At 39.5% G+C, this 14,203-nt stretch overlaps 1 protein-coding gene across 4 annotated transcripts in view; it reads right to left on the bottom strand.

Moving 5' to 3' along the window:
• The window catches only part of sbf2 (SET binding factor 2), an 88,273-nt gene that overhangs the window by 67,837 nt on the left and 6,233 nt on the right, over nt 1–14,203 (bottom strand). For all 4 annotated transcript variants that reach the window (XM_034116449.1, XM_034116451.1, XM_034116452.1 and 1 more), the window contains exon 2: nt 9,999–10,084. In XM_034116449.1, coding sequence (XP_033972340.1) covers nt 9,999–10,084 — 86 coding nt within the window. The remainder of the gene's footprint in view (nt 1–9,998; nt 10,085–14,203) is intronic.

The following is a 14,203-nucleotide window of genomic DNA, read 5'->3' as shown; positions in this document are numbered from 1 at the left end:
TTTAGTGTCACACATTCACAGCACAGTGAAATGTACGCTCTGCATTTAACACACCCAAAGAGCAGTGGGAAGCTTTAATATATATACAGTGCTCTGGTTGCAGTGTGTTTGTCAAGTGCCTTGCTCAAGGGTCCCGTTGGCAGTGCCCAGGACAGGATTTTGACCCTTCATTTAACTTAAAGGTCACCTCTTATGCAAAATCCACTTTTTCTTTATACATAAACATGTGTCCCCTCTGTGTAAAGAGATTCTGAAAGTTTCAGGAAATAAGATTCGCTCACTTTTTGTCCTGATCCATTTATATAAAAATCTGTCTGAAAATCAGCTGATCAGATTTTGGCCACTTTATGATGTCATAACGATTTGTTGGCTTGTGTAACCATTAGCCAATAACCAACAAGGTAACACCCGCCCACCTCAGAGACATGTATCATCAATATATAATAGGTCTCAGATATATACAAAACATGTCTCTGAGGTGGGCGGGTGTTACCTTGTAGATTGAGTACTTCACTACCTTTGATTGAGCGGGCGGGTGGTATAATAGGTGGTATAATAGGTCTCAGATATATACAAAACATGTCTCTGAAGTGGGCGGGTGTTACCTTGTAGATTGAGTACTTCACTACCGACTGAGCTCCTGCCATTGTTTTTATTTATTTTTTACCACATGTGACCACTTTTTTTTTAACTTTTATCAGCTGACGGAAGGTAAACATGGTTGTTATTTTCATCTATTCTGTTCAAAGTAAACACATTTCTGAGCACATGGCGTGAAGAATGAAAGAACAAGGTAAACAGCTTTGTCCTGAGGTTGTAGATCAGTACAAAGCCCCGGCCTTTAGAGAACAGTCAGATAATAACTGGTAATGGCCTGGCTGTGCAACAGGTGCTTCCTCTGCCACGTTGTGGGGGCCCTTGATCAGCTACAGTATTCAGTTCAGGTTTCAGTCTCACTTTTGCCCTTAACAAGCTCAGTTGAAACCACAATGAGGTTTGTTCCTCTACTGAATATAGGCTAATGCAGTGTGAGGAGTAAATGTCGGTAAATGCAGTCGTGTCAGTGTGTCGAGTGTGTGTTAAGGCATAGGAAAACACTAACCTAAAGCTTCACGCCATTAACCTTCAAACAATTGTCTGTGATGAGACACTTTGTTTATTCAGTAAAGAATATGTTAACTTAAGATTGCCTGCTTGTCCACACAGTAAGCTCCTCGATGGTAACATATGCAACTTCATCATGGTAACAACTTCTTTAAAGATTTACAGAGGACATTTGAAAACGATCAAAGTAAAAGGATGCATCTGGACCTCTGTGTGGGCCACTCTGAGCAACTGAATTTCTTTTATTTCTCAGGGGCTCTATGGTAACATTGCTTGTCCTTAAAAATATGTCAAAGTTAGAAGAAAAAGAGAAGTGGTTACTTACATGTATACTGTGAATGGTTCCTACTCAACTGTTATTTCTCATAAATTAACACAGATGTACATCACATCACATTTCAATCTGTAACTGGTTACCCATAACCATATCACTCTTTTTTTGCAATGTATAATTTTAAATATATACATCCATTTGTTTCTTTAGTGGTAAAATAGTGTAAGACTCCACAGAGCACATGCGTCCTCCAGAGGTCATAAAGCTCCTCAAAAACAAAAAAAGTACAGGGTTTGAGAAGTAACCAACACTGACCAACACTGCCATCTAAAGAGACACTCACTCTTACTATCATGGGTACAAATGTCAATGGATTACAGTAATGTAATGTATAACAGCATCATAGAAATATGCTGTCTGTGGCTAACACGGCTTTAAAAGATCTGACTATTTCCCAACGTCAAACACCCAGCTCATGTCAATAAAGTACTTATTGTTAGGTGAAGATTAGCAAGTTCAGCATTCAGCAGTTTAGACCATATTTCACGAATGCCAACATAAATGGGAAAGATTACATTTGAGATTTATTACATGGAGATAATTAGTATCTGCATTACTACTCATATATACTGTATGTATGTAGGTGTAAGAAGTCTCTGGCCCTGGTGTCAGTAGCAGTCCTTCACTTTCTATGAGAAACAGTGGCTTTCACCAGTAGCCGGTTAGAGGGATGTCTGGAAGCAGCCAGTTCTCTAAATGGGAGGAAGGGTATGTACAGGAGAGCATCCCAAAACCTGCTATTGGACGTGTTCGCATGACTACCGGCAATGGTTCACAACTACATATGTTTGCATAACTCCTGGATGGCCACAGTATAACTTATCACTTGTCATCGCACCTTTGGTGTATTGTTCGTTTGTACTCTCAAGACTTTGGTCTAACAGGAAATAACATTATTTGTGTGTATATGAGAGAATAACAAGGGAAAAACACTTAATCCCCCCCAGAAAACGACATATAAACAACAAACCATAAACAAAAAAAGCTTCTAATGTACTTCATCTAAAAGTGTGAATATGTAGCTTAATGCAGCTTCATTTCATCCTGTTCAGTGTGGAAAGTCCTGCTGGCTTGACATCTCCAGCTTTGTTTCTTGATGTGTTTAGCTCCACTGGCACACAAAGCATTGATTACTCATGTGTGGATCTTCCTGACAAACACATGATCACATTCTCCACCCCCCAGGCTGGGACGGCATCCTGCTGGAATGCACTGTTTAGATTTTCCCTCATAGTTTAACAAACATTATAAGAACGACGTGCAGTGCGACATGTCAAGTCATGGTCGCTTGAGTCAATCCATCAAGTGATATAATTAGGCTACATTCTTTCATCTGTTTGTGGTTTGGCCCAGAGCCTCGCACTGAGTAATCAAGGCTGCTGATTATGAACACTGCAGTTAAGCTTTGTCATGATTTGCTTTTTCAACCTGCTCCGAGAACAAGACCAGATGAATGACTCCTCGCAGCAATAAGTGATATTCTTTCTCAAGTGAACTGAAACTGACCTAGGTCCAGAGGCTAAGGTCATACTGGAGCCCTGAAATATTCTAGTTTTGAGACAATATGTCTTGAAAAAATTCCTATTTTCAGCAGTCATATTGACTACCTACATGACACCAACGGTTTACAGATTTTTGGAATAACTCAGACATCCTTCCCGGAAGTGCTCAGCCACGTTCCGCATTACAGCAGGGAATTGGGGGAAAATGGAGGAGTTCAAGAAGTCACATTTCCAGACAAGAGAAATGACACAAAGTCGGGTCAAGTCGGGTCAAATTCTTTTATCAGAGGAAGTTGGGCCCCAAGAGGACATTTTTGAAAAATAACTATTTGGTCAGATAGAAACAAGGAGTATTATACATTATCAGATGTTAAAATTACAGTATATGAAATTGAATACATTTTTTTTATGTACTGCAGCCAAACTATGCCTACTATAAACTGAACAAACTTTAGACTATCCTTGTGTTAACATAGTGCAAATGTGATTTATTTCTACCTGCTGTGTTTGATTGGATGGTAAATGGGCGTTTCCATTGCTGTTCAAAAGTTTGAATTGGAAGAGGCAATTAACAAAAGCCAACAAACTTCATCAGGAAATAGATGATGTCAACATTCACATTGGCATCATACACATATTGCTGCAATCATTAGTTTTCTGACTTATCAAATGCACATTGAGGGTTAAATGGATAATTACGCTTGGAAGTCATATAAAAAACGTTTTAACTCGGGTGTAGCCGACTGCTAACTGACTAGCTACACAGCTAAAGTAGGAAAAGAGAAAATGTGTCAAAATCCATGAAAAGTAGCCTTTGGGTTTTCTTTTTTAACAGTATCAACACATTTTTGACCGTAGTGAGACATATCCCTATACAAATGATAGACTGTGCCCATGTTGTCAGCCTGGTTTTGGAAGATTGTTTTAAAAACTTGATTTGGGTTAACCACCGACCACCATCTTGGCAGTTGTCGATGTCTGACAATTCTAAGTTGGGTGAAAAGCGGAGAGTCTCAGTTGAACTCTGGACGGATGAGAGAGCAGTAAGTAAGGTATCTTAGTCTAATAGACTGAAACACTCAAAAACATCACCCTCTTCTTTTACAGAGCACCAAGACATCTATTGTAAACTAAGTATTTTGTGAAAAGGTTTCAATAAAGTTACATTTTAAATGTCTTTTAATCAAAAAGGGAAGAGGGAAGCAAGCAGTGGCTATTATTAGAGAAGCCTCTTAGGGCACTTCCATATTTGCGTTCGTTTTTGGCCATTGTGGTGTCTACTTGTCTAAATGTCTTTCTCTCAGTAACAATTATGTTTATCAGTATATATTTGAGCATGCTGTGGGACAAAAAAGCAAATGACCGGCCTGGTATGCGGTCAGAGAAACAACTCTGCCTGCCGAGCTGACTGAGTGGAACAGAAAACCCACACCGCATACTGTGTGTCGGACTGGAGCAGCACAGGATTACTATTGTTCAGCGGGGCAGCGTCTCGCCCACAGTCACAACATGTGAGCCACTGTTTTCACTGTCACATGATGCTACAAGCCTGGAGAGGTGACTTGGTGACCTACAGTACAAGGTGAGGTCAGGTCGACTTCAAACTTCGGACACCCCTAAACATAATGCTTCGGGGCACGGCTGTTGCTGGTATAGATGCATACAAAAAGCAGCAAATCTTCAAGTGGCAGAGATAGAACCAGCAAATATAAAATGCACAACCCTTAGCTTTCGTCAAAGTGTTTTGTGTCATTAAAGCAGCTTCCCATCTTTAACTTCCTGTCTAGATACAGGGCATCTTACTGTACACTGTGCACTTGTCTTCAACACTTTAGCGAAGCTGATCCCAGCTGATTGTAATGTAGCACCTGAAATCCATTTCACATTTTTAAGACCGTAGGCTTTGAACACAGAGTTGTTAACCTGCTGAGGAACATGACTATAGTGGAGACAGCAGTAATGGGTCTGCTGACAGAACACTGTCTGCAGGCTACTTGTAATGGTCTGACCCTGATGTGCAACACTGGACCTTTTTTTGGAATGTGTGTGACCTCTCGGGCATTGACGTCAAGGCATATATTTTCACCCAACACACAAACAAACATATATATACGTACAGACTGAAGGCCAAGCCACGCATACACATAAACAGCAATCCATTTCTGTTTATGGATTGTAAATATGTCTGTTTACTGTAAACACAATTCAACAAAATATTTTCTGGCATTGATTTGACCCATATTGCTCCAACTGTGTAAAAATAAGAAGCATGAAGGTTTCATTGAGGGAAGTTGACGGTCAAATGTGTTATTCAGCTTGCTGGTAAGCATTGTGAAAAAGCTTAAAGTGGACCTATCATGCTATATTTGAAACATATATTGTAGGGCCATACCTATATAAAACATGTCTGTGAAGTTTTTTTTTCAAAATACCAAAGAGAGCATGCATTTTAGCCATGCCTCATTTTGCTCTATTTGCTCTTTTCCAGCCCTGTTTTTGCAAGGGCTGATTCTGTGAGAAGTCTTCTTCGCTGCTTTTGTGGCAGACTACAGCGCCACTTACAGGCCTGGCATATGTACTACATATTTAGATATTTGGGTATGGAGGAAAAGAGAGAGGGTTGTGTTTTCTGACACTTGGTGAGTTCCCTGACACACCGGGGACACATATTCATGTATAAAAGACGTACAAAAGTGGATTTTGCATGATAGGTCCCCTTTAAACAAAAAACCTGGTGTTTGTTTCTCTAAACCGCAACCAACACTGGAATTACGCTGGATAGATTAAAAAACCTTATGTTCATCTGGTTGTCTTACAATGTGGACTTTATACCTGCAATGCAATTTATAACCCCCATTAAACATGAAGGAGCATAATCCTTCAAACAAACAAGAACGCTCGAGAGAGTAAGTAATAACAAAGGATGAGTCTACAACTGACAAAGCTACATTTGACACCAATATGTTGTCTACAAACAGCGGATGTTATGAACAGTCACATACTTCAAGCATTAAACACATGGTGTTGTAATTAAACAAGCAGACTCTGCAATTAAACAGTGAACACTAAAGAATTCCAGGAATTCCTTTGCCATTTGTGTGGCACATTTCATGGCTTTGCTAGCTCAATAACGTAGGCTTAAAGCTAAAAGTCTAAAGTAAAACGAGCATGACCGGTCAATTGATACAGTGTTAACTCAAGGCATTGGTGGGCTAGTTGCAAACTATAAAACTGTTGTTATAAGGCAAAAAAGCAGACACAACTGCCCATGCAATTAAACACAAATTAAAACTCTCCTCACTACAGAAAGAGAGATCACCATACTCTTTTTGAGTACAATAAGCTAAGAAAATAATAATAAAATACAAACAACCTCATTGACTCTGATTCATGTTTAGGTCAACCTTTTTGTCTTTGTCGTTAACCATTTTAGAAAACCAGAGCTCAGCTACTTTTGTCTGTCACATAAACCGTGTCCTGCGAGTCATAGGAAAAACTGAAATAACTAAAAAGAACAATACAAGACGGAATAAAGGAAACCTTGCACAGGATTAGGGAGTAAGTACTATTCTCTAACCATTGTTTGGAATATTTTACTTCCATTTAGTTGGTAACGTCTAATTTATTATAGATAACTTCCTTTCTGAAATTTGCCTTATCTATACATAAATAAAAACCTCCTATGTGAGTACTATCTAAAGTTCCGCTGTCTGTTTACAGTATATCACGAGGTATGTGTCTTGATACTGGGGGGAGAGGTGATGGAAATATACTGGGGGCAAAACTTACTGACCTCCATCTACATGTACAGACCTGGCTCATCCATAACAGATGAGGATTTGAGCTGGTTCCTATCATCATCACTTGCCTGAAAAGATTAGAAACACATTTTTCCTGGCACAAGTTGTTAACGCTTTTTCTTGGTGCATTCCTCATCTGTGGTTATTTAGTTTGCTGGGGGCCTGTTGTGACCGCAAAATGCTTTTCGTGCTCAGCTTCATCCACTGTTTTCTACAGATGTGTGCCTTAGTGTTTGTAAATGAGTCTTTTTCTTTTTCATGGAGTGGAGAAAATCTGCAAATAATAATGGTTTACATACCAGTGCAAGACAAAGCCGAAATGCTAATTGCTTAGTGGGTCTGTTAAACACTATGGTGTATCTTCATTAAAGCTTCAAAGCTGGAATTTCAGTCATTTGGCTATGGACCAAAGTTAGTCACACAGCATAGTAGGAAAGCAAAAATGTCAAGAACAACCCCCTTGCTCAGTCTTCTGGGTGCTTTATCATAGAGAAAACTCAATGTTATCCAATATTCTATACTGTGCATATAGTTGTATCTCAGAGGAACAGTTTTAACAAATATGTGGGGTTTTTGCCAAAAAACACGTAGCATTGAATGCATCCTCTCGTTTCAACTTAGGTTTACTGTTTCATTGAGAACCATCATGCATTGTGCTTTCTCTGCACTCTTGGGATTGCAGCATGTCTCAATTTCATTCTAGGCTGACACATAATGATGAAGCTCTAACTTCAGTGAGATGGAATACAAAGAATGCACACACTCACACACACCCACACAGGCACAAATAAAAATGCTATGCAGGACATAAATGACATCTGGAAACACTAACCTAATAGAATTAGCGAAACTTGTGGTGGTGTTTCTATATTTAAACTCTATAAAACCACAACAGGATACTTGAGGGATGACGCTGAGAGAGTACAGCCACCATGGCTCATCCCTCAAAGTCACTGCAAGATCAAAGATCAACGCTAGGGTTTCCGCCTCATATCAACAACACATTCAATCTCCAAAACTCTAGACTTGGCCATCCTTAATCCTTAAAACCTTAAACAGAATTCATTAAAAAAAACATGTTTCCAAACCATGTTAAATTTGGCACCGCATTTACAATCCTCTACAGCTATGGATGCTGTAAATATTCCCTGTTTTGCGGATTTTTGAGTGTCATTTTTAGTGCTGTATTGAGAAGAGCAGAATGTAAATGTAATACTACAGAAGTATGTGCTGGATAGGACTTCCAAAGGTTCAAGCACTGTGTTGGGATCTCAAGTCACTCTGCTGTTTTCACTTCTTGTCATTTGCCAAAACCCTTCTGCTTAGTCATTAAAAGCTTATCTGCAGAAGCCAATATAAATGAATAAAAACAGATACAACACAGGCGCTAATGTTCTGTGCAGTATGATACTGTTAACTAGGGATGCTCCGATCGATCGGTGCTCTCTAAACATGCCGATCGCGAGGGCCGATCGCATGACGTAAAATACATGACACTTTTCTCTGTACGCGGCAAAACAAGCTCGCCAAAATGGCTTCACCGGTCTAGCATTATTTTAAGGTGTCCGAAAAAGACAGTAAAATAGCGGTATGCAACGTGTGTGTGAAGCAGAAATCCTGCAGCTCCGCCCGCTGTGACGGACCGGTGAGCGGAGCGAAACACACAAGAGTTAGACCTAACACACTTAGCTATTTTATCTACCTCTGGAACAAGCTAAACTAGTTATAAATATGTTTATTCTTCACTGTCGGCCTCACACATTACTGGATCAGCGAGCTGCATGAGACGATACTGACGGGCTGTCAGGAGAGGGAGAGAGGGGGAGAGAGAGGGGGAGAGAGGAGGAGAGAGAGGGGGAGAGAGAGAGGGAGAGAGCGCTTCCGCTCATTTCTCCCGTGGTATTATCCAAAGTGAATGTAAACTTGAATAATATACATAATTTGAATGTAATAATTAAGTTGATTGTTGTTTGTGGAAGCTCCAGTGAATGAGCCCCATTAACTGAGTTTTAAACATCACTTTAAATGGAAGATTTAAAGTGATGTTTAAATCTTCCATTTAGGCCCCGCCCACTCGATCGGATCGGCGATCGGTATCGGCCGATACTGATTCCGGCGATCGGCGATCGGCCCCAAAATTGGCGATCGGAGCATCCCTACTGTTAACTGCTAATGTTGCCCAAGAGATTGACAGTTTTTCCCAGTCCTGATAAGCAAATATTTGGCCATCCATTGCACTGTCCATATAAGGCCAAAAGACCCCATGGGGTCGCCATCCAGGCAGCAAGAGAAGCAAATATTCCCTTAATACTCCTGAAGAGGAAGATAAGAGACCAGATATTATGCTCAATGTGACGTAAAAAAAGATTCTGTGGACGAGGGTCCCCAATTAGGGAAGATGTAAAGTATTTAAAACAAACCTTTGAGTAAACAATCATTATGCATTTATCTGAAACAGGAAATGCCAATATCTGCTGGGGCAAATGGGTTTAAAAACATGAACATTCCCGGGGGAATAATCTGTCATTTTGTCACCAACACTGAAAAAGCCAGCCATTTTTCTGAGACAAATATTTCCTATTTTACGCAAAAAACATTCTCAACTAACATATCAGGAAGCTGGTGATGGGTAAGGGAAACATAGACAAGGACACTCACTAACCAGAAAAACACTGTACAACCTGGGCACATCAAAAATTAACTTGTTCCAGAGATGTTGTCTGCCCTCCTGTTATGAAAAAGGATATTTGTGTGATGTGATATCGGTCAATACAGCCACAGAAAGGCCACAGATACAATAATGTTTCAACCCGTCAGACGCCAGTCTGTCAATCATACTTAGAGTTTTAGAATTTTAACCAATCAAATAATGCAAAAAGATAGGCAGGTTAAATATTACAATGTTCTTAATTAAATGATTTAAATGTAGTACTTTTGTAAGGAGAAGCAAAAAAGTTCTTAGTAATTATGAATGATTGACCGATCCACTTTTTATAAAGAGGAAGTAATGATGTTTGTATTCCTCTTTTGATAAAAGGCTGTAACACTGTCAGATAAAAAACCCTGGTATTCTGAACCAGTCTGAATCATATCCAACATGTTACAACTATATTTTGATTAAAAGCATTTTAATGTCACCTGACAGCAGCATCTTTGTGCTCCTGTTTTTCAGTTTCGAGAGTGTTCTTTGAAATACCCAGGAACCAATCTTTCTTCAGTTTAGTTGTTATGAGTTTATAAGAGGCTGTTATCACTTACCATCTCCACCCCCTGAGGAAATGCAGTTCCATCCCAGTCCTTTTTGGGGAATCGCTGAATAATTTTTCCGCATCCCTCCCCTGAACCTGCAGATAAAAAGACAAGGAGATTTGTCAGTAAGTGAATTGCCACAATAGAAGAAAAAAAACATCTCGGTACAATCCTGGTGGGAATGGTTAACTCAAGCTGGACCAAAAGGAATGTGGCCCAAAGTGTGAGATAAAGGACCAACACTACTAAAACAAAAACCCCACTGAAGTAGAGAGACAACATTTTCTTTTTTTGTGAGAACCCTCTGACGAGCGATTACCGAGGGCATACAGAGTCAAAGGTAAACCAAACAGGACAAGGGCAATCTAATAGCCTTACTACAAAGTATTTATTATGCGTCGTACACATGTTATGTATGTATAGTATGTGTAACACAAAGGCGTACACACTGACAGTATGTAGTTAGTGAGAGAAAGACAGCTGGATACTGATGTATAGCAGGTGTAGCGAACACAGATTTTCTAGGTTAACCATCGAAAGTTTTTCCAGTAAAATAAATCCCTCAGATATTTCCCTCAAGACCCCATATGGCTGTTTCTTGCAAAACTCAAAAAAGCCCAAATTGGCAGTAATAATTCATGTCGAATGAGTGCAAACACAACACAATATCTATTTAGGAGTTGATATATGACTGCAACATTCTTATTTAGCAATCTGTAGAGCTAATAAATGGGAACTCTATCTAATTTAGGAAAGAATGCCATAATTTAACATGCCAAAAACAACATTTTAAGATCCATTTCACAATATGCTCTTTTGATGTCTGTCGCAATGACTTCATCTCAACGTTATTTTAAACGCTTAGTCACTCTTTGACAGCCAGGACACACTTTATACTGTATTAATCTGCCAAGGGAAAGTTCTCCGATAAAGAAAGTAAGAGACACATATTGAATACATGTGGCTCATTTCTTGGAATCATTATTCCAAGTAATTAATACAGTAATTGGGATAAATAATTATATGGGGATTTTGTTTACACACAACTTCCCAATTCTAAGCATTTTGATTAAATATGACCTTTGTTGAAGAGTCACATACTGTATGCTGCCAATATGTTCAGCCTTTGAGGAGTCTTAATCATCTGTTTATATCAAGCACCGCATTCAAAAATATTTGGAATTCATATGAATTTTACCATCTGAAAAAACTGCATATTGGATTTACTCTACACATGTTTTAGCTCTGGTACTCAACCCAGGTCAAATTGCTTTATTGGTCAGAGAAATTAAAATCAACATACTCATAACCTCCTGTGCCTGTAAAATGTAATTTGTAACCGAAAGCTTTGGCTCAAAACTATAAAAAACCTTCTCCATTATTAAAAGGCATGCAGAGACGCTTGTAAGGATATTCTATATCAGGGGCAGAGTGTGAGGACACACGGGGCCTCACAGCCTAGCATGAATAGCAAGGTTAATTCCTGCGGTGCTGGTTGTCAAAACTAACAAAACCTGAACAGAAACTGTTCTGTCAAGAAGACAGTGAGACTAGTCATCATTAGAAGCACACAATGGCTTTTTTAAATGTAGGAGTTAATGTTAAGAGTTTATGATGAGCAGAAATCTCAACCGTCCTACAATCGTTTTATTGGTTACCTGTCAATTTTAGAATAGAAAGTTAATAATAATAGTTTATCAATAGATAATAGTTTAAAACTGACTCATTATTGTGAAGCAACATAATGTGTGTTGGTCTCTTTGGGAAAAGCCAGTGAAAGGTTAGGTTGATATTAATGTACGTAAGCTTGCCCTTAATATCTAGAAGACTCACAAAGTAATCCACTGGCGCTTTTGAGCGCTTGTTAACGTTGCTAGCAGGAGATGTCATTTAAGGCCATTTATAATTCAAATCACTTAAAATATTGTGGCATTTGTAATTTTTACTTAAGTTTTTGCCAATCACTCCATTTCAGCAGTCCTATATCTCAACACAGGCAAAAGCCATCACTCAGTAAAGTAGTTAGCAGACATAAGAACCCCTATGTCACAGTGTGGAGGTCAGAGGCCATGCACAAGGAAGGCGAATTGCTTCAGAGAAACAGGAGAATTAAGTTCTTCACATCATCATAATGACAGGAGGTCCTCAGGGTCGGCTGCAGCCCTCTTGCACCAAGTGCCTTAAGCCTGCTGTCAACAACTCCTTGAAACCTCTGTCAAAGTGAGACAAGAGGCGCTTTCACACCAAGTACTTTTCCCAGGAATAGTTCCCGGAACATAATTCCCCGGAACTCTTTAGTTTCGGAACTATCTAGTAGATCGCGTTCACACCGAAGTCCCTGAGGGAGGATTACGCAAATGAAGCCGCTGACGTCACTTCTTCTTCTTCTGCTTTGGGTTTACTGGCAGGCTGCAAACAACTTCACGGCGTATACTGCCACCCGAAGTCCCGGGTAAATCGCCAGAAGCGCCGACACCTCCTCATCACTCCACCGCTCCCACGTTTTATTTTGTGTTGCCATAAGTTAGTCTCTCTCCGTTGGTGCGCTGGGCTAATGCTAATGATAATAATGCTAATGCAAGCAAATAAAATGGCAGCTTCAAAAAACTTTTCAGAGTTTTACGGGGCGTGGTTTGCAATTCGCCCAGCCAATCAGAAATTGGAACCTTTTCCTCCCCAGGAAAGTACCACCTCTCTAGCAGGGACTGACAAGGGGGGAAAAGGTTCCCGAAAAAAAGTTCTAGTTCCAGATCTTTTTGGTGTGAACGCAAAATCCCAGGAACTATCGGAACTATTCCTGGGAAAAGTACTCCGGTGTGAAAGCGCCTAAGGTAAGCATGATGAGGCTCTAAGGCTTGTTGTGGGACTGCATGTTTGTTTGTTTACACAGAAGGGAGCTGGCTGCTGGTTATATGTTTACCTGTAGAGGCAAGCAGAGCGTGTGCAGACAGACTGGTGGTAGTAGAAAACCATTCTGTCTTACGTGTCTTCAGGTCTTTACAGCTCCTCTAATTGAAATCACATGCTCCAACTGCTCCAAGTTCAAATTTTCAGCCGCGAATGAAAATAAATGACAGAATTCCTCGCATTCCACAAGGCTACAGTGTTATATTAAAACAAGCCGTGCTTCCAAACACTACCCCCCTGATGGCTATAAAGAGCCCCATCAAAGAGGATAATAGAGCCCAGGCCTGAAGAGGAACATGCTAATTTGGGCATCCGCTAGCAATATGGGAGGGGGAAAAAGTCCTAAATCAAGTTTATTTATTTATTTATTTTTTGGCAGAGGCAATTTCAACAGCAGGATCAAACCTGTTCAACCCCACGGCAAGCGTGTAAATGTTTAAGAGCGCGGCTCATTTGCAGCTGAATGGAGAAAAACCTGTGTCTCGTTCAGCTGGACAATGGATCTGTATCTCCAGCTTTCTAATAAAATTCAATATATATATAAATGTACATATTGAAGTTTTTTCCTGAAATGGCTTCAGGGACGTATTTCTCAGGCACAATAGCTATTGGCTAATCTTCAGCCTTTAATATATGCCGTTAGAGATTTGCAGAGTCCAGTACAAACACTGGGTTTCCTTTATGAAGTGTTGTATGCACAGACTTAACTTTATTTGTATCTTTATTAGTAAATACACAGTGTATTGCACAGGTTTTTGTGAACTGCTATGCATTTCATAAATGTTCTCTTATTACTAAAATAAGAAAAGTTCATTTACGAGGGTCCAGGACCAATTTTGAACTGATAACATAAATTCTTGCGGAGGTTTGCGGCTTGTTCTATGTCATGAAACAGCTTATAAAAACACAACTTTTGGGAAACATGAGTCAGATATAAAACATTCTGACTGCATTAGTAGTTTAACACCTTTTAACCTAGTGGTTTGTTCTAGTGTTTAAGAAAACTGTCCATAGATTTGGTTAATATGAGATGAAGGCATAAAGCACATAACAAGACAATCTTTTTTACAAGTTTTGATTTGTTTGCTTTGGAAATAAAGAAAGTATTTGGTAAATATGTAAAACAAACTATGCCTATTTAAGCTGGCAGCATCTGGTTTCAACACAATAGCGGCATATAAGTGCCTCCCCTACAAAAGCAAATGTCATAAGCTAATAAAATACTAAAATAAAGAAACAAAGAAACAAAAAAAGAAAGCATTCTGAATTTATCGTTTCCCCGTCATAGAAACCCAACTGGGACCATC

The sequence above is a fragment of the Trematomus bernacchii genome, unplaced genomic scaffold (assembly GCF_902827165.1).
Source record: "Trematomus bernacchii unplaced genomic scaffold, fTreBer1.1, whole genome shotgun sequence".
NCBI lineage: Eukaryota > Metazoa > Chordata > Actinopteri > Perciformes > Nototheniidae > Trematomus > Trematomus bernacchii.
This window is presented reverse-complemented; position numbering and strand designations above follow the sequence as displayed.